The following is a 20,929-nucleotide window of genomic DNA, read 5'->3' as shown; positions in this document are numbered from 1 at the left end:
GCAACGGCCAAGAATGTCGGGCGTGGTCAGTGTACCAAATTCTAGTTTAGAAAAAGCAGGGTATTTTATTTATTTACATTTCAATTTGTTCTAAGGACTATTTAGGACTCTTAAAGGCAGGATCTTGAGAGGTAGCATTGTGTCTGAATAATCCTGTGAGGAGGAAACAAACCCAAGCCCCCCTGAACTACGGTCCACGCTTATCTCTCGCAGCCCCAGATGCCTTGCCTCTGTAATCTCAGTCCAGTTTGCAACCACAAAGACTGCCTCTACGTCTAGTAATGGGGCACAGAGATTGCAGGGGGCAGGGGGATGGGGCGGGCAAGGAGAAGCCCGGACTTGGGATAGCAACCCACTGGGCTCTACACAGATCCAAAAGGTGCTGGGACTTGAATCTTCAGCCAGGAGCACCCCTCCGCTGGGTACGTGGGAACCCGCCCGCGAGCCTTCCGTCACTACTCCTCCGTGCGCTACTCCCGCCCGCCCCCGACCCACGTCTACCAGAAGGAGAGGACGCTCGAGGAGGGGTCAGAAACTCGATTTCGCCCCTTTCCACTTTTCCTATTCACTTTTGCTCCGCCTGTCCTGCTCTCTCTCCCTCCGTCGCTTTCTCTGCTCATTCCCGTCTTTCCCTCTCCCTCCTCCACGCCCGCTTTCTCGGCTTCTTCCCGGGGACGGAACCCCCAACTGCCTCCTTCCTTCGGGTTTGGGGGCCCCCCCTCCCGCTCGCCTCGCATCCCCTCCGAGCCTCCCCGCCTCCCGCCCCGCCCCTCCGCCCGCGGCCCCGCCCGCAGCCAATCAGCGCGCGGCCTCCCGCGGCCCCGCCCCCCGACCGTTCCAGGAGGGCCCGGCGGAGCCCAGGCCTCGATGCGGAGGGCGGCGCCGCGGGGCGGGGGCCGATGGGGTCTGGCGGACTCGGGGCGCCGGCGCGGGGCTCGCCTGCACGCGGGAGCGCGGGGCTGTGAAGGCGTGAGGTGGGCGCCGCGGCCCGCCCGGGATGGGCCAGCCTCAGCCTGGCGAGGCCGAGCCGGAGGCGAGGGAGGCGCGCGGGCCGGGCCTGCTGGGCGGGCGGCCCGGGGACTGAGGTAGAAGTGGGCGCGGAGGAAGGGGCCGAGCCAAGGCGGTGGGTGGAGCGGAGAGGGGGGCGGAGGCTGGGCCGCGGCGGGCGAGCGGAGCGGAGCGCTGGTCCGGAGCTCGGCGGCGGCGGCGGCAGCGCCTGAGGAACCGGAGGCGGCGGCGGGCCCGGACGAGCGCCTGGAGGTGGCGGACGAGGCGCCGGGGGCCCCCATGGGCGGGTGTGTGGGCGCCCAGCACGACTCCTCGGGCAGCCTCAACGAGAACTCGGAGGGCACCGGAGGTAGGTGAGCGCCAGGGGGCAGCCTCGGCCCCCCATTGTTCCCGGCCGGGCCTGGCCACCTGTCCCGGCCCCTGCGGGCCTCGCGGCCGGGGCCCCCGCGCCCCTTTGTCATCCCCTCTTCCACGTCACTCCGCGCGCTCCGCTTCCGGCCGGCCGCCGGGTCGCCCCCGTTTTTGCCTGACCACCCCCCGCCCTCAGACAAGCACTCCGCGCTCCGGGAAGGTAGCCCACGGCCTCTCGACCCCACCGCCTCGGCTGGGGAAACTCGGACCAGAAACTGCCTCTGGCTCCGTCGCTCTCTCTCCAGCCCGTTTAATTATTCAGGAACAGGATGGCGGCGCTGGGGTTGCAGGAAAGCGAACTGATGGGGGTGGGGGGTGGGGTGGGGAGGGGAGCCTAATGCATTCCCTCCGACGGGCCCCGCCACATCTCTCCGAACCCGGCCTTGTTCAGCAGAGTTGGCTGGTCTCCGCTTTCCTGAGTTTCAGATGACAGCTGCCCTGGTTGGTTCCAATTTGGCTATTTAAACCTGCAAGTTTCTGGAACTCGGCTGGGGAAGTCTCAAGTGGCCACAGGCATTATTTTAACGAGGGGTGGGGAAATGGTCTGCCGGAGTAAAACGTGGCTTCTTGCTCCAGCCTGGGGATACTGGGCCAGTGCACTGTCCGGGTGGGCTAGTCAAATTCCTATCCATCTTACGTAAAGGAAAATATGTAGGATAAAAGTACCAATGCTGTTACCCCAGTAGGATCCGTACTTTAAAAGTTTCTGTGAAACGGAATGCACTTGAACTTTATTGTAAATATGTTTGCTGAGGAGAGGTATTTTAATTCAATCAATGTTGTAGTATAGGAGAAGAGTAATCCAGTTAATTCTACTTTTAGTTATATGACCTCTTACTGGGTCCATTCTATAGCTTGTGTAGAGGACAAAATGTTTTAGTTAAAGAAACAGCTATTAGAAATAGCAAAGATGACAGTGTTGGTTTTGTTCCAACCTTATGTTAGATGTCACAAAAATGTGGGGTGTAAGTTCCTAAACTAAATCGTTTGGGTGGGTGGGTTTACAACTTTTTCTTAACATGCTAGCATTTGGACCAGTTGCTTGCCTGTCATTAACTCCATGTACGCCTAACTTTTGACTTATAAATGTCCTGATTACATGATGTTTAGCCATGCTACTTCATTAGAATGTACGGGCATCCTGTATGACTAAATCCTGGGCAAATTGAGAGCTCAGCAAAGCATCTTGAAAAAAAATTGTCCATGGAAAGTGGTACTTTGTAGTGCATTTCAAGTCATAGCATAATTACTCAGTGGCACCGTTAACAATGAGATTTGCGGTAAAAACCAAGCAGGAAGATAAAAGGCGCATGATTTAAAATAACCTTGGGTTAAGATCAAATTGAGGGTCAAAATCCTGTGGGTGAGGTGATCATTAATGGTACCAAACTATACAGGTAGTATTACTTTTTGGTAAGTATAGATAGTGTGCTTGTTATAGGTAGTTTTTTCACACTCATTTTAACATTCTAATTGAACAGTTTTCTCTTGTTGGTAGTGCACTTGAACTAATTTGTGGTTTTAAGGCCTTTTGGTGGTGTGACTTGTGACCAGCAGATGTTATTAGCATGGGCTTTTAAAAGCAAGAAGTATTAGCTTTTGGTAGTTTATTATTACCAGTGGTACCTAGTTAGATAGTTATAGTGTCAGCTTCTTTGAGAACTGAGTTCTCTGGATTTTAAGCTATGCTTTACCTTTTCAGAGTAAAGTTTAGGAAAAAAGTCGTGAAATGTTGGTTTTATTTTTGGAGAGAAGGCAAGACACTGATGTAACTGGGGTGAAGGAGTGAGCTGTGTGGGATAAAAGGATTATTTCTAGAATTTAATTTGTGGAGGCCTTTATTCTCCATTATTGTCATGAAAGTTAAAGTGTTAATTGTGGTTTAAAGGAATTAGCCCAGGTGAGTGTTTCAGGTTAACTTGTTAAATAGTTACTAGCTTACTACAGTAGATTTTTGTTTGGAAGGGAAAGACTTTTTCCTAAGGGTGTTGGCACAGATCCTTCGCTTTTCAGATATACAGTAGTGGTTTTAATCTGGACATATTGGGCTATGAAAAATTTTTTTTCAGCATGGAGTAAAGCACAGTTTCCCAGTGTTTTTCATGACAGATTTAAGATTTTCATGACAGATTTAATTACATCCACAGTGTTGTGCAAACATCATCATTTTAGGATGGCTTCACTTTCTGAATATCAGCAGACTTGGTAAAATGACTTAAAAAAACTTTTTGGGCCATTTGAGGTACTGTACTTTCCCTTTCCCTCTGAATCTTAAGTATGCAAATAAATATGTATATTGAGAATAACTTCCATTCTAGGTGCAGTACTTTGAAGAAATTTGGGGGAAAAAAAAAAAAGAAATTTGGGAAATTTTTGTAGGAGTTTTTAGAATATAGAAATGGCTTAATTAATGTCGTAAGGTTTGTGTTATGTATTGTTTTGGAATCAGTATCTTATGTATACCTTATCTTATGTATCTGTATCTTATGGTATACCTTGCCTAGAATTCAATTTTTGAGTTTCAGCTATTTTGACCATTTTTTAAATGCCTAATTTTAATCAAGAAAGTTATATTATAGAACTTATTGCAAGATTATTTAACAATACTCTACAAGCTTCCACACTCCTAGAATTTCCAGCTGTTTTGACATTTTCAGACAGCATATTTTGTATAGTTTTCTACCTTATGATGACATTGTGATGCTGAGGTTGGCACTTAGGTCCTCTAGACAAGACTGTGGCCCATGGCATTTACTAAGTAATTAAATCTCTGATGAGTTTTAAAAATAAGAAATATACAATTAAAAAAACAATAAAATGAAATTCATTGAAGACAGCCAATTCCCTTCTTTTCATATTTTGATCCTTTAGTGAAAGTAGTGATGTATCAATGCAAAGTAGGTTCTCACCTTTGGGTATGTCATTTATTTTGTACCTTCAGTGATATCCCAAGAGTACTGACCAAGGTGGTCACCAGTTTCTAGGTTTACAGGAGGAGAACTCTGAATACTGAACATTGATTTGTTTGGTTTTTTTGGCTGCTGCGTGCAGCATATGAGATTTTAGTTCCCCAACTACCGACCAAACCCACCCATACCCTTGCGGTGGAAGTGCAAATTCTTAACTACTGGACAGCCAGGGAAATCTCAAACACTGACTTCTTTATTTCAGAGTGTCTTGAGAATATCATGGAGTTCTTTCGGATATCCATTTATAGCAGCCTTAACACCTACTTGATGAGAACAATGCTTTTTGAGTAATAATAGCTACCCATTTAATCCAATATTTATTGTGTAACAGGTATTGTGATTATGTTCTCACTTAGTCTTCAACAACTCTGGGAGGTGGATAGTATCTATTTTATAGATGGATTGATGCTGGGAGAAATTAAATAACTTGCTTAACAGGCAGAGCTTCCAAATGGCAGAGTCAGAGCTTAAACTGGGCCTAAAATAAAAAAAAATGCTGACTTTTCCCACTTTTCCTCTAGTTTAATTTTTTTTAATTTTAGTAAAATACATATAAAACTTGTTATTTTAACCACTTTTAAGTGTATACTTCAATGGCATTAATTATATCCACAGCATGCAACCATCATCACTATGTATTTAGAGAGTTTTCGTCACTCCAAACAGACTCTGGATCCATTAAGCAATATCTTTGCCCCCCTCTCCTCCTAACCCCTAGTAACCTCTGATCTGTGATTTGTCTCTGATTTTGCCTATTCTAGATATCTCATATAAGTAGAATCATACAATATTTATTGTTTTGTTGGTAGTATATTTTACTTAACATGTCTTACAGGTTTATCCTGTTGTACCAAGTATCAGTAATCCTTTTTATAGCTGAATAATATTCTGTTGTGTATACATGCCATATTTTGATTATCCCTTCATCAGTTGAGAGACATTAGGATTGTCTCCACTTTTTGGCTATTGTGAATAATGCAGCTATGAACTTTAGTGTACAGAGAGTAAATCCCTGTTTTCAATGCTTTGGGATATATACCTAGGAGAACCTAGGAATTGAGAGATCATGTTAATTCTATGTTTACTTCTTAGAGGTAAATTTTCCCACAGTGGTTGCACCATTTTACATTTTTTTTAGCAGCATACAAAGGTTCTAGTTTCTTCACATTTTCGCCAATGCTTGTTATTTCCCATTTTAAAAATTATAGCTTTTATAGTGGGTGTAAAGCGAGGGACATCTTATGGTTTTGGCTTGAATTTTGTAATAGTGATGTTAATGTGCTTATTTGGCATTTGAATATCTTCTTTTATTTATTTATTTTTATTTTTTCTTGTATGTTAATTTTTTTTTTTCATTTATTTTTATTAGTTGGAGGCTAATTACTTTACAATATTGAAGTGGGTTTTGTCATACATTGACATGAATCAGCCATGGAGTTACATGTATTCCCCATCCCGATCCCCCTTTCCGATTATCTTCTTTTAATAGAAATATCTATTTAAGTCCTTTGCCTTTTTGTTTTTAATTGAGTTTGATCTTTGTTGTTGTTATTGAGTTGTAGGAGTATATTAACCCTTACTCTGTATATTAAACCCTTATCAAGATACATGCATTCCAAAGAGTTGCACGGAGAGATAAGAAAACCTTCCGAAGTGATCAATGCAAAGAAATAGAGGAAAACAATAGAATGGGAAAGACTAGAGAGCTCTTCAAGAAAATTAGAGAAATCATGTAAATTAGAAATCAGAAAATTAGAGAAATCTCTTCAAAGATGGACAAAATAAAGGACATACGGTATAGAAACAGCAGATGTTTAAAAGAGATGGCAAGAATACACGGTAGAACTATACCAAAAGATCTTAATGACCCAGATAACCATGATGGTGTGATCACTCACCTAGAGCCATACATCCTGGAATGCGAAGTCAAGTGGGCCTTAGGAAACATCACTATGAACAAAGCTAGTAGAGGTGGTAGAATTCCAGCTGAACTATTTCAAATCCTAAAAGATGATGCTGTGAAAGTGCTACACTCAATATACCAGCAGATTTGGGTAACTCAGCAGTGGCCACAGGACTGGAAGAGGTGAGTTTTTATTCCAATCCCAAAGAAGGGCAATGCCAAAGAATGTGCAAACTACTGCACAATTGCACGATTTCACGTGCTAGCAAAATAATGCTCAAAATTCTCCAAGCTAGGCTTCAGCAGTACATGAACTGAGAACGTCTGGATGTTCAAACTGAATTTAGAAAAGGCAAAGGAACCAGAAATCAAGTTGCCAACATCCATGCCAACGTTGGATCATAGAAAGAGCAAGAGAATTCCAGAAAAACATCTGTTTCTGCTTCATTGACTATGCCACAGCCTTTGACTATGTGGATCACAACAAACTGGAAAATTCTTAAAGAGATGGGATTACTAGACCACCTTACCTGCCTCCTGAGAAACCTGTGTGCAGGTCAAGAAGCAACAGTTAGAACCAGACATGGAACAACGGACTGGTTCCAGTTTGGGAAAGGAGTATGTCAAGGCTGTGTATTGTCACCCTGCTTATTTAACTTATATGCAGAGTATATCATGCAAAATTCCGGGCTGGATGAAGAACAAGCAGGAATCAAGATTGCCAGGAGAAATATCAATAACCTCAGATACGCAGATGACACCACCCTTATGGTAGAAAGTGAAGAGGAACTAAAGAGCCTCGTGATGAAAGTGAAAGTGGAGAGTGAAAAAATTGGCTTAAAACTCAACATTCAAAAAACGAAGATCATGGCATCTGGTCCCATCACTTCATGGCAAATAGATGGGGAAACAACAGAAACAGTGACAGAAACAACAAAATCACTGCAGATGGTGATTGCAGCCATGAAATTAAAAGACACTTACTCCTTGGAAGAAAAGTTATGACCAACCTAGACAGCATATTAAAAAGCAGAGTCATTACTTTGCCAACAAAGGTCCGTCTAGTCAAGGCTATGGTTTTTCCAGTAGTCATGTATGGATGTGAGAGTTGAACCATAAAGAAGGTGGAGCACCAAAGAATTGATGCTTTTGAACTGTGGTGTTGGAGAAGGCTCTTGAGAGTCCCTTGGACTGTAAAGAGATCAGCCAGTCAATCCTAAAGGAAATCAGCCCTGAATATTCTTTGGAAGGACTGATGCTGAAGCTTCAATACTTTGGCCACCTGATGCAAAGAGCCAACTCACTAGAAAAGGCCTTGATAATGGGAAAGATTGAAGGCAGGAGGAGAAGGGGATGACAGAGGATGCGATGGTTGGATGGCATCACTGTCTCAAAGGACATGAGTTTAAGTAAGCTCCAGGAGTTGGTGAAGAACAGGGAAGCCTGGTGTGCTGTGGTCCTTGGGGTCACAAAGAGTTGGACATGACTGAGTGTCTGAACAACAATGATAAGATACATGACTTGCAAATATTTTCTCCCATTCTGTAGGTTGTCTTTTCATGTCCTGATGATGTCTTTTTTTTTTTTTTTTTGATGATGTCTTTTGATTCACAAAAGTTTGTTGAAGTTCAGTATATCTGTTTGTACCTTTGTTGCCTGTGCTTATAGTTTCAGTTTTAAATGTATTTTTAATCACTGATGGATAAAGAACAAATCTATAACCAATAATTTACAAATCTGATAGCTAACATTTGCTTTAACTATGAATAGAAAGCTGTTTTAAGCTTATTTCCTCTGTCAGATCTGATGAAAAGGTTGATATGCAGTGGAATTGTTTTTAAAATTTGACAGGTGATCCATAAACCCCTTTCAGTTTCTTAATCAAGAGATGAGTATTGTCTTTTCTGGGGAAGCATTTTACAATCAACAACCATTGAGAACCCACAGGATGCCCAACTTTGTATTGGTTGCTGTTGTTCCAAAAAAAGGAATCATTATCCTGTTTCTTGAGTATGTCAGAATCCTTTTTTTAGGAAAGCATAATAAAATGTGCATGTATGAGACAACTAAAAAACACTATTTAAACAGATAAAAAATACCACTGACTAAATTGTGCATGTGCTGAGAGAATAAAGGAACACAAGGTGACCTCTGCTGCTAGAAGGTGTGGTTCCTCAACCAGCAGCCTTGTCATCAGGTGGGAGCATGTTAGAAATGCAGAATCTCAGGCCCAAGCGGTAAACTGCTGAATCAGAATCTGCATTTTAATAGTATTCCCCAACAGTTCCCATGCACGTTCAAGTTCGAGAAGCATTGATAAAGGATTGCTTACAGTGGGAAGAGACTGGAGTGAGGAATACATTAGGGGGAAAAATGGCAAGAGTTGGTGGTTTTTTGGATGTGGGGATATAGAAAATAATCTCATTTGTGAACCTGGGTAAACCAAGAATACTGAGGTGGCATGTCAGATTTTGGAGAATAAGAAAGAGCTATCTGGAGAAAGCAGCCTTTCAGTATGTTAAAGTTTAATTGACAGAAGAATTTTTAAGTTGAGACATCATTTTGAAGTTTAGATATGGAACTCCTAAATGTTCAGGATTATGAATGTGGATTTTGGAGTCAGCTGGGGAAATTGACTGAAGGTGTAAAAGTGAATGAAGGCTATAAGTAAGTGAAAAGAGGAGGAAAGTACTAAGAATTGAGTCATGAAATTTTCACAAAGTAGAGAAATGAGAAATCACCTTTCAGGACCTGACTGTAGTGAGTACCTAGTATACTGAATTTTGTTGAGTTACTGGGAAACAGGTCTGTCTGTGAAACTGATAGATCTAATTGCATTTGAACTTTTCATTCTAGTGTGGTTGTGGAAATTCTAGTCATAGTTTGGTACTCATATCCTAATATAAGACAGACTTCTTGGGCGTCCAACTCCAGAATATACCAACAGCCCCTTTGAGATTGGTGTACTTCAGAACAGACACTTTCTCTACAAGACATCAGTTACTTTCTTCAAGAATATCATGCAAATCTATTCTTTATATATTTCCAGTGTTTCATGTATTACTTACACTTGTCATCTCACTAGGTTGTTCATTGAATTTTCTTTTGCTGCTTCTCTTGGGGCTGTGCCTATGGTTAAAAAAAAAAAAAGCAAATTGAACATGACTGGGACTAAAGATTAAGTCTCCTCGTTTTATCCCTCGTGTGACAGTAGAAGTAAAAATCTTTCATGTTTTTCTGGGTTGGTGAGCTCTGGGGCTTTATGAGAGGATGCATAACATTTCATACCAATTGGAGAGAGACATACTGTGAAATAGGAAGCTTTACTTGATGTAAAGCAGAAAGGGGCTGATTTTACTAGGAGGAATGGAGTTGTGTGGAAAGAACCAAAAGGAAAATATACAGCAAAAAAATGTAGGTTGGAAATACAGTGGTACTTTGGGTAGCTCGGTAGGTTCAGTAGGTATGAGAACTGAAATTAGATGGGAAACTGCAGTTGGAAAATACTGCCATATGGGCAAGCTGAATCTTCTTTAGAAAAGAATTAAGCACCCCAGTTTACATTAAAAGCTGCTGTGGTATGTGGTAGCCCCTGCCTCCTTTGCTTCCTCCCACTGCGCTTGTCCCACTCATTTTCAATTTTCTACTAAATAGAGGGTGGAAATTTTTTCCCAGATAAGATTATCTGGGAATTTATGTTGGAAAGACATTTTAAATGAAGAGTCTTATTATGGCTATTAAATGAGCTGTCTTTTTCATCTCTGATTTTATATTTAGGAATCAGTGTCTAGAGTTACATAGTATGAACAGAAGATTTGAGCCATTAGAAATATAGGAATTGTCATTCCCTTGATTTTTGATAGCCCTAGTCTATGATACTTGTCTTTCTTAGGGAGAAATTTTAATCAGTGGATTTTTAAATCTGATTTTCTTACTATAAATGCAAAGCTTTGGCAGCACCTTGCTAGTAGTACTATATCCAGGTGAGTCTTCCAGTGAGAATAATTATTGGGTGTTAATAACAGTAGTAAGGAACTTTTGCTTTTATGTTAATCAGTTAGTTATCTCTCTTGTGATTTTTTACTGAAACACAGTCTTCTTGTTGCAAGAGAGCATTAGGTTGGTTTTGGTAAGCAATATGATCATACTAATTGGGCATGATGACCAATTTGTGATTTAGTGATTCTCTCATTTTTCCTTACTGCAGACCACCTGAATGGTTTATCTTCATTTGGTGGACCACTGCACCTGATTCTTCCCGCCACCCCTCACCATCCCTACCCAGCTTTCTGCTTCTGCTTATCGGGCAGTACTAGGCTACCAGCAAGTTCCTCATGATTCACTGGTAGTTCAAGAACCATAGGTTGAGACTTTACTAACGCGTATGTACTTAAAGATGCATGTATGTTGACCAAGAACAGTCAAGCATGTATTCCATCTTGCATCAGGTCCTTTGACTTGCAGCCAGCAAGAGGGTTTGGAATATACTCCATATATTGACCTGAGAGGTTAAATATAGCTGAGTATACATTGGATGTTGTAATGCCATACTTTTGCATGTTTGCAGTAAAACTTGCATAAGTTTCCATTATAGCTCAGTTTTTAGGAACAAAATTTTATTGAAGGAGTTATCTGAGAACGAGAAATATTTACATGTGGGGGATAATTTTATGTAAATTTTACTTGAATGTGAAGTCTTAGTGATACATTTGCTCACAACTTTAATAAGTAATGAATTAGTGACTCTTGGGCCTTTCTGATTAAACTCTTACATCACAAGAAACCCTTCAGATAGCTTTTGCGTTTATTATAATTGACTGGCAGATATAAGCAAGGTCAGATTGCTTCGTTGCGTTTGTTTACGTAGTTTCCATGCTTGTGGTCTGTGTGACAAAAGTGTCACAGGGAACGAGTAACTGGCGACTAGGTAGATCTCAGTCTAACAGAGTGTGTGTGATTCTTTACTTCCTAGGCTGTAGTAGGTCCAAAGTCCAAGGTTTTCCTGCTGCTTTTCTGCTGTCTTAACTTCTGACAATGGGATAATCTTTTATCACTGAACAAGTATGAGCCTTTTTCTTTTCCACCCAGGATTAATCCTGCCATCCTGAACATCGTAGCACTGTTCTTCAGTGCTTATTCTCCTCTCTCTTTCTTTCCCTCAACTTTATTGAGGACTAATTGACAACTATTTATTGACAGATATAGTATACAATGTCATGATATAACATACATATACATTGTGAAACAGTTACCAGAATCAAAATAATTAACACATTCTTGTTGTGAGAATCTTTAAGATCTCCTCAGCAACTTTCAAGTATAAAGTACTGTATTATTAACAGTAACCACACTGAACATTAGATCTTTATAACTTGTGCTTCTTAAAACTGCAAGTTTGTACCATTTGATCCACCTCCCCTTTCCCTTTTTCCCGAAAACCTATCCTGGTTATTTTTGTACACTTACTTGTCTCCTCAGAGCATAAGCTACGCTGTACCTGGGGACAGTGACTTCAGTTATCTCATAGTACTTTAGGTTCAGTTAACAATTGTGTGAAGCACATCTTTAACTTTATAACGGTTTTAGGGAGAAAATGATAACTTTCTTAATAGGAGGTTCACTTAATTCTAGAGCAAGAACCTTGTTAAATAAGACCATGTAGTGTAATAAAAAGATTTAGGAGTCACAATTCTTCAGTTCTGGTTCCACTTCTGCTTTTTGTATCTGCTACCTTTAAATGAGCATGTTGGATGAAATCAGTAGGCTCCAGCATTTTAAACAGTTGGATCTTTTTATCAGTCTCAGCATTTGATTTCTTTTTCTTTTGATTGTATATAGTCTCTAAAAAATAAAAATAAATGATTTAGAGTCTCATAAAATTCTGTAGAAGATTTTTTAGAAGTTTGACTTACTATCAGCTGTACTCAGAACTCAAATGATAACATGTCACACAGTATTACAGTTTGTTTTATTTTCACTGAGCATTGTTCAGTTAATTTTATGATAAGAGCACATACTGAACAGATGAGTATGCTTTGACATTTAATGAAACCTAGACATCCATGTGCTGTATCAGTGTGTTCCCTCAGTCAGTTCAGTTCAGCTCCCTCAGTTCACTTCCCTCAGTCGCTCAGTCGTGTCTGAGTCTTTGCAACCCCATGGACTGCAGCACGCCAGGCTTCCCTGTCCATCATAATCTCCTGGAGCTTACTCAGACTCAACGTCCGTCGAGTTGGTGATGCCATCCAACCATCTCATCCTCTGTCATCCCCTTCTCCTGCCTTCAATCTTTCCTAGCATCAGGGACTTTTCTAATGAGTCAGCCCTTCGCATCAGATGGCCAAAGTATTGGAGCTTCAGCATCAGTCCTTCCAATGAATATTCAGGATTGATTTCCTTTAGGATGGACTGGTTTGATCTCCTTTCTGTCCAAGAGACTCTCAAGAGTCTTCTCCAACACCACAGTTCAAAAGTGGTGTTACATGAGTGAACATGTATGTGTATGTATTAATAAAAGGCAGATTCAGAACTGTGGTTTTCCCAGTCAGTGACACAGTTACAAAAATTTCCTTAAGTTCATATATGCATAGAGTAGACAAGAGAAGCATTCCAATGACTCCAAGATCAGTTTGACCCAGCAGCATAAGCTAACATGTTTCATGATGGTCTTTATGTTTGAAATTTAACATTTGATGTGTGGTTCTTAAAAAGTAGCAAAAATATGTTTTAACAAAATAGATATATTTTTGGAATGCTGAAATAAATGTTTGTTTCTGTCTCTTGAGTTTTTTGGGACAAATTTAAAGTCATGTGACTAGATTCTAGAAACAATTTCTAGAAAACAATCTTTCTAAACAATTGTCTAGAAACAATCTTACTTGACACATGTAATTTCAGTCAGTTTTTATCTACTCTCAGGATAGGTGCACTGTGTTGGGCATTGTATTACATATTTGAAGTTTCATAGGATTACTGAAAGAATAGTACTATATTAAGAAGTTTATACAGTTTAGAGAAATGCAGTGCTATCCAAATTAATTTTGATGCTAACTTTGAGAGAAAACAAAGGCAAGATAAAACATTAAAAATAGTGAAGGGATGAAGGAGATGGTGTCTGTTGTAGCTATACCACTAACTGCCATCTGGTTACAGATCTGGAAGTTGGTTCACTTACTCCCACTAATTGGTTTGCCTTCACCAGGAATTAAAAGGGTCAGGAACAAGCCCTCGGGGTGGTCTTTCTTTTCTGGAGCAACTTTTGGCTTAGAATGCACTCTGTAAGTGAAGATAATTGATTATTTAAGATGTAAACTTTACCTCTCAGTTCATTTGAAGCTGAAAGTGCACCTTGGTACTGTTAGGCCTTTGCTTCTTCCTGTCTTTGACATGGCTTCACTTTCCTCTCTCTTGGGTATAAAATATTCCAACTCTGCCTACAGTTGGGGCAATCTAGTATTATATTTAACCTTTGGAAGTTCAAGACAGCGAGGGCGTCATAGAAAAGGGGTTGTTGGATGAGACCTTGTGTTTGTGGCTTATGCAGGAGGAACTAGAATCAGAAGAGATGCTGAGAAGGACCTGGTAGGTGAGGTCTGGTGTCTGCTATGTTTGTGAGAGTCTGACTCTTGCTTATGAAAAATGGACTAGATTGAGATGAATCCTAGAAGGGATGTCAGTGGATCTCTGTATCTAGTAATTAAAGAGTGAAGTGAAAGTTGCTCAGTCGTGTCCAAGTTTTGCGACCCCATGGACTTAATATAGTCCATGGAATTCTCCAGGCCAGAATACTGGAGTGGGTACCCCTTCCCTTCTCCAGGGGATCTTCCCAACCCAGGGATTGAACCCAGGTCTCCCGCACTGCAAGCGGATTGTTCACCAGCTGAGCCACAAGGGAAGCCCAAGAATACTGGAGTGGGTAGCCTATCCCCTCTCCAGCTGATCTTCCTGCCCCAGGAATGGAACTGGGGTCTCCTGCATTGCAGGTGGATTCTTTACCAACTGAACTATGAGGGAAGCCCACCTAGGGCCTTTGCTTTAATGTAAATAAATATTTGCTTTGTGGTGCTTTTATTACAGTTCCTAAAAGTAGCATGGTCTCCCTCATTTTTTAATACTGCTTTTGGACATTATTTGTTTACTTATTTCTTTCTTCTCCCACAATATTGTAAGCTCTGAGGTCTGGGGCCTTTTCTGATTCTTCTTTACTGTATGCCTAGTTTCTTGTATAGTTCCTGGTACATTTGCATTCAGTAGTTGCTGACTGAATAAATAAGTGAAATAATGAGTGAATAGTTACAATTGTTTTATCACTTGGAGGATGAAAATTTTTTCTACTTGGCTTTAGTTATTTCATTTGCTTTTGGGGGTGAAATTTATAGTAATAAAAACTATTGTAATGTTGTACAATTATTTCCCGTTATCTTTAGAGACTTTCCTCATGATTCTGGGATAGATTCTTTTTTGGCTATTTGGTAAAAGGGAGGGCGTGATCTAATTTGCTTGTTAAAATCTCCCCACTTATTTTGTGTTTATTTGTGTATTATTCTGTCATACTTCACAAACTTAGTGGTGATTTGAATTGCTTTGAATGTGAAAAGAGGGTTAATTGTATTTAAAGCCACCCAGCCCAGTGGGTGTTAGGCTGTTCTTGAGCTGATTCTGTGCTTACATTGAATGCAGCAGCAATCCAGGTTTTGCGTGCAGCCTATAAAGCATCATATGAAGAGGAAATCGTGAAGATGCCTTGTGAGACTTGTCTGACTTTAGGTGCTGGGGGTTTGAAGCAGGTCTTCTGGGAGGTGTTGGAGCAGAGCAGGGCCTGGCACAGGTGGTAGACAAGTGCTCTCACACTGCTTGCTCATGCTCACCTGCCTCAGTCATGTCTGCCTCTGCGGCTCTGCGGACTGCAGCCTGCCAGGCTCCTCAGTCCAAGGGGTTCTCCAGGCACGGATACTGGAGTGGGTTGCCACGCGCTTCTCCATGGAATCTTCCCAACCCAGGGATCGAACGCGTATGTCCTGCATGACAGGTGAATTGTTTACCATTGAGCCACTGGGTAAGCCAAAAGAAAGTTACAGTCATTACTGGGGTTGTAGTGTTGATGGTTTAGTTGCTGAGTCATGTCTGACTCTTGCGATCCCATGGGCTGCAGCCCACCAGGGTCCTCAGTTCCTTTATTTACTTTCTGAACCACATTCCTCCATATAAAATCTGTAAATAGAGTATTGTGTTTGGGGTGGAGATAGTCATTAATGTAAACATAACTTTATAACATGTATAATTTTGTAACACATGCCTGATATTATGAGATATTTAGCGGTGCAAATACTTGTTTTAGCAATGCAAACAACTTTTTGTGCTAAATTTTTAGATTTATCTTTTTATTTTTGACTGTCATGGGTCTTCATTGCTGCACACAGGCTTTCTCTAGCTGTGGTGAGTGGAGGGCAGCTCGTTGCAGAGCACAGACGGCAGGCGTGCTGGATTCAGTTGTTGCGCCTCATGGGCTCTAAGCGTCGGCTAGTGCTGGAGGCGCAGGGCTCAGTTGCTGCACACCATGTGCGGTCTTCCCGACCGTGGATGGAATGGTGTCCCACCGGCATCGCACGGGCGGTTCTTAACCACTGGGCCCTATTTTTTACCTATAAAATCTCCCTTCCTGACTATGTTATTTGCACAGCAAACATGCATTGAGTATACTGTGTGACGTAGTTGTATGTATGTATCTCAACAGGGTCTAGCATAGGGGCTTATAGGTTGTAGGTTCATAATGTTGAATGAGTGGATCTTATTGAAGTCATTAAAATAATGGTTTTTCAATGGTTTAAGGTTTACAGAGACAACAACTACGCAAGAAGAACCATGATTTCAATACATTCTTTTTTGTAATTTTGTTTTTTTAAAAATCTTCATATACATTTTCTTGATTCTTACAAGGAAGCTTTGACTTTGAGGAAGTCTGATATTAATATTGACATTTTAGAAGAGAGAAAACTTCCATGGCTGATTCATGTCAATGTATGACAAAACCCACTGAAATGTTGTGAAGTAATTAGCCTCCAACTAATAAAAAAAAAAAAGAAAAAAGAAAAGGAGATTAAAGAAATATAACAATTAAAAAAAAAAAAAGTAGAGAAAACTGAGGCACAGGGAAGTTTTAATCTGATTAAGGAATAAAAAGAGTAGCCCAAACTGTAAGTTTTGTCTTCTGTTTTCTAATTCAGTATTCTCTCCGACGATAGTGAGGGTTTGGTTGACTCTTCTTTCCTTGCAGCAGAAGTGTATGTGTGAGTGTTTTCTTTCATGGCAGTAAACATAGTTGAGGGCAGTTAATGAAACATGGTTCTTAAGGACTCTTATGTTCATACTCCAAAATGGAGATGGCAGCAGTAAAAAATGAGTTGAGTAATTGTCTTTGATTTTGGTCAACAAATTATATTGCATCTCACAAGATAGAAGTTTCAAACTAAAATCTTAATTATCTAACAGGATCAAATGGAAAAAAATGATCATATTTTCTAAAATTCTTTATGCCCATTTACTCAGTTATCTTCTTTTTCATCATTACCTCTGCTTGCTATCCCAGACTGAATGTTTTCAGCTTAATATTCAGTTTTATTTAAGCTTGACTTGAATTTAGCAGTTGAGCTTTGAGGGGAAACCTGTTTCCTTGAGGTCCTTAAAGTACAAGAAAAAGAAGACTTCGTCTAATTTAGAGAAAGCATAATGAAGTCTTTCTAGGCCTGTGATCTTAAATCACCATTTAGTTCAGTTTGGTTCAGTCGGTCAGTCGTGTTCAACTCTTTGCGACCCCGTGAATCAAAGCACGCCAGGCCTCCCTATCCATCACCAACTCCTGGAGTTTACTCAGACTCGTGTCCGTTGAGTCGGTGATGCCAACCAGCCATCTCATCCTCTGTCGTCCCCTTCTCCTCCTGCCCCCAATCCCTCCCAGCATCAGGGTCTTTTCCAATGAGTCAACTCTTCGCATGAGGTGGCCAAAGTATTGGAATTTCAGATTTTAGCATCAGTCCTTCCAATGAACACCCAGGACTGATCTCCTTTAGGAAGGACTGGTTGGATCTCCTTGCAGTCCAAGGGACTCTCAAGAGTCTTCTCCAACACCGCAGTTCAAAAGCATCAATTCTTTGGCACTCAGCTTTCTTCACAGTCCAACTCTCACATCCATATAGGACCACTGGAAAAACAATAGCCTTGACTAGATGGACCTTTGGTGGCAAAGTAATGTCTCTGCTTTTTAATATGCTATCTAGGTTGGTCATAACTTTCCTTCCAAGGATGTAAAGTAAGTGTCTTTTAATTTCATTGCTGCAATCACCATCTGCAGTGATTTTGGAGCCCAGAAAAATAAAGTCAGCCAGTTTCCACTCTTTCCGCATCTATTTGCCATGAAGTGATGGGACCAGATGCCATGATCTTCGTTTTCTGAATGTTGAGCTTTAAGCCAACTTTTTCACTCTCCTCTTTAACTTTCATCAAGAGTCTTTTTAGTTCAATTTTCACTTTCTGTTATAAGGGTGGTGACATCTGCATATCTGAGGTTGTTTATATTTCTCCCAGCAATCTTGATTCCAGCTTGTGCTTCTTCCAGCCCAGCGTTTCTCATGATGTACTCTGCATTTAAGTTAAATAAGCAGGGTGACAATATACAGCCTTGGCACACTCTTTTCCAGATTTGGAAGCAGTCTGTTGTTCCATGTCCAGTTCTAACTGTTGCTTCCTGACCTGCATACAGGTTTCTCAGGAGGCAGTTCAGGTGGTTTGGTATTCCCATCTCTTTGAGAATTTTCCACAGTTTATTGTGATCCACACAGTCAAAGGCTTTGGCATAGTCAATAAAGCAGAAATAGATGTTTTTCTGGAATTCTCTTCCTTTTTTGATGATCCAGCTGATGTTGGCAATTTGATATCTGGTTCCTCTCACCATTAGTGGAGTATTAAAATATCTATTTCAAATCAGAGTGGTGATTCTCCTGAGGGGTGAGTTGAAGAAGGTGTCATGAAAGTTCATTCTGATTGGCATATCCAGCAATTTAAGGATGGGGATTGGAACCCATATGTTAATGACTATCTGTACTTATAATATCAGTGTATGGACACTTGGAACCACCTCTTGGGAAGCTCTGGTGGCTCAGCGGTAAAGAATCCGCCTGCAGTGCGGGAGATACAGGAGACTTGGGTTCGATGCCTGGATTGGGAAGATCCCCTGGAGGAGGGCATGGCAACCCACTCCAGTGTTCTTACCTGGAGAATCCCCATGGACAGAGGAGCCTGGCAGGCTGTAGTCCAGGGAGTCTGAAAGAGTTGGACACTCCCGGGTGACTGAACTCACACACATGGTTTTATAGCTGATAAAAGGAACTGAGGCCATCTACCACCAGGAGTGTCCCATTTAGAAGTGGGGAGGGGGACCTGTGATCCAGTAATACAGCTTCACTATCACAGCCTGTGCTTTTTCTGACAGTCACCGATTTGCCTTGGACTTCAGTTACCCTGGAAATAAAAATTTTAACTTGGTGGTGATTAAAAAGCTTTGTACCTTTGATCATTGTTTTGTTGCCAAAAATTAACACACAGTGCCTGTTGAACAAACCCTTCTGTGAATTTGGCTCTTTTGGTTCTTAGTTTGTGATGATTGCATCTTGTGTGAATATGTCTCTCTTCCCAAATGACTCAGAATAGTTTATATGCCCTTTAATCCCTTATAATTATGAAGTGAAAAATTGAGGTGTGTCACTACATATAACAAGTAGGACGTAAGAAACTTGAGAAAACAATAAAATGATGCCCAGTATTTCTGGAATGAATATTGAATAAGACATTTAAGCTATAACAGGAGTTTTGAGAATGGGGAAAATTGTTTACCTGTAATAAAATGTAATAAATACTCCTAGAAGCAAGAAGGAGACTATCTTTCTTGTATTGAATCCCTTGTGGGGTAGAAAACAGATTTTTGTGTGTGTTTGTATTTTCGTTTTCTGTATACCAGCACTAAATGTACTGTCTAGAAATTAAAACATAACTGCATAGGGCAAGCAAATGACTAGAGTAAAAGTTTTTGTTTTTTCTGTCACAGATGATCCTTAACCATTTTAAGGAGGGAATAATAAATAGACACAGAACTTAATTTCAGTGATAGAGGTAGGTTTTTCAATTTGGGACAAGGATGTATACTGAAAGTCTTAAGTGTATGAAAGTATAGTTTCACTGTTTATCAAAAAAGGGGGAAAGAAGACATTTTCAGATGAAACATTGAGGAGGATTAAAGGAAATTTAGATGTAGAGTAAATTTCCATTTGCATTGAGAAATTGTCCTGATTTAATAATAAATAGGAAGTATATGGGACTTCCCTGGTGGTCCAATGGCTAAGACTCCAGGCTCCCACATGCAGGGCGCCTGGATTTGATCCCTGGTCAGGGAACAAGAGATCCCACATGCTGCAAGAAAGAGAGCCGCCTGCTGTAACTAAGATCCTGCCTGCTGCAACGAAGACCAAAGATCCCAAGTGCCAAACTTAAGACCCGATGCAGCCAAAGAAATAAGTAAATAAATAATAATAATAAATAGGAAGTATAAAAATCATTGGCAAGTTATTTTTGTAATAAAATCTTGAGAGGAAATGCTATACAATTTTAATATAGTTAAGTATTGATTAACAATATCTTTAAATTTACTCCTGACACAATCTAAAAGCTACTTATAACATTGCTAATTTGTGGTCATAATTAAATCTTTTTAAAAACTGAAAAAATTTTAAGTGTCAAAAAGCATATCTAAGAAAAAAAAATTTATGACCTAATGTAAATATTTTGCTGTATATTGTGTCAGACTCAGAGTATATGGCTATGAGTCCAAAAGAGAGAGTGAAATAAAAATGGTCTCATACATGTTTAGAGAAATTGTGACGTGCTTCTTGAGGTCAGCTACAACTTCTGGTGTTTAACTGTATTGATGTTTTAGCTTTGGGTTAAAATGAGATGTCGTTAGCTTTTCATTTAGGGAGGATTGTCAGTATTTTTTCTAAAATTGAGCTTGCTGTTTTAAAAGTTAGGATTTAGTAGAGTCATCACAAGGATGTGAGAGATGCACATCCAAGGACTTTTTTGAAAAAGATTTTCATTGGCATGTAGTTGCTCTACAGTGCTGTGTTAGTTTCTGCGGACACTGCAGTCAGCCCGCCACGTGTGTGCACACCCCTTCTCTTGGGCTTCCTTCCCGTGGAGGTCTTCACATAGCATTGACTAGAGTCCCCTCTGCTCTGCAGCCGGTTCTCATTGCTTTTCTATTTTGTGCATAGCAGTCTACATGGCAGTCCCAATCTCCCAGTTTAAACCCCCTGCTCCCCTTGGTATCCATGCATTCTCTTTTTTTCTCTACATCATTGCCTTTATTTCCGATTTACAAATAAGCTCATTGTATCATTTTTCTAGATTCCACATATAAGTGATATTATGTGATATTAGTTTTTCTCTTTCTGACTTACTTTAGTCTGTATGACAGTTTGTAGGTCCATCTGTGTCTCTGCAAATGGCAAATTTCATTCCTTCTTATGGCTGAGTAATATCCCATTGTATATTTGTACCACATCTTCTTCATCCATTCCTCTGTTAATGGACA

At 40.7% G+C, this 20,929-nt stretch overlaps 1 protein-coding gene across 1 annotated transcript in view; it reads left to right on the top strand.

The window, feature by feature from the left end:
* The first annotated feature begins 1,102 nt into the window (after nucleotides 1-1,102).
* UBTD2 (ubiquitin domain containing 2) overlaps nucleotides 1,103-20,929 on the top strand; it is a 58,960-nt gene continuing 39,133 nt past the window's right edge. Inside the window, exon 1 of the mRNA XM_043488976.1 lies at nucleotides 1,103-1,357. Within this exon, the coding sequence (XP_043344911.1) occupies nucleotides 1,288-1,357 (70 nt within the window). The 5' untranslated portion in view covers nucleotides 1,103-1,287. The remainder of the gene's footprint in view (nucleotides 1,358-20,929) is intronic.

Source organism: Cervus canadensis, chromosome 16 (genome assembly GCF_019320065.1).
Source record: "Cervus canadensis isolate Bull #8, Minnesota chromosome 16, ASM1932006v1, whole genome shotgun sequence".
NCBI lineage: Eukaryota > Metazoa > Chordata > Mammalia > Artiodactyla > Cervidae > Cervus > Cervus canadensis.
The sequence above is the reverse complement of the archived record's forward strand: the minus strand, read 5'-3'. Positions and strand labels throughout refer to the sequence as shown.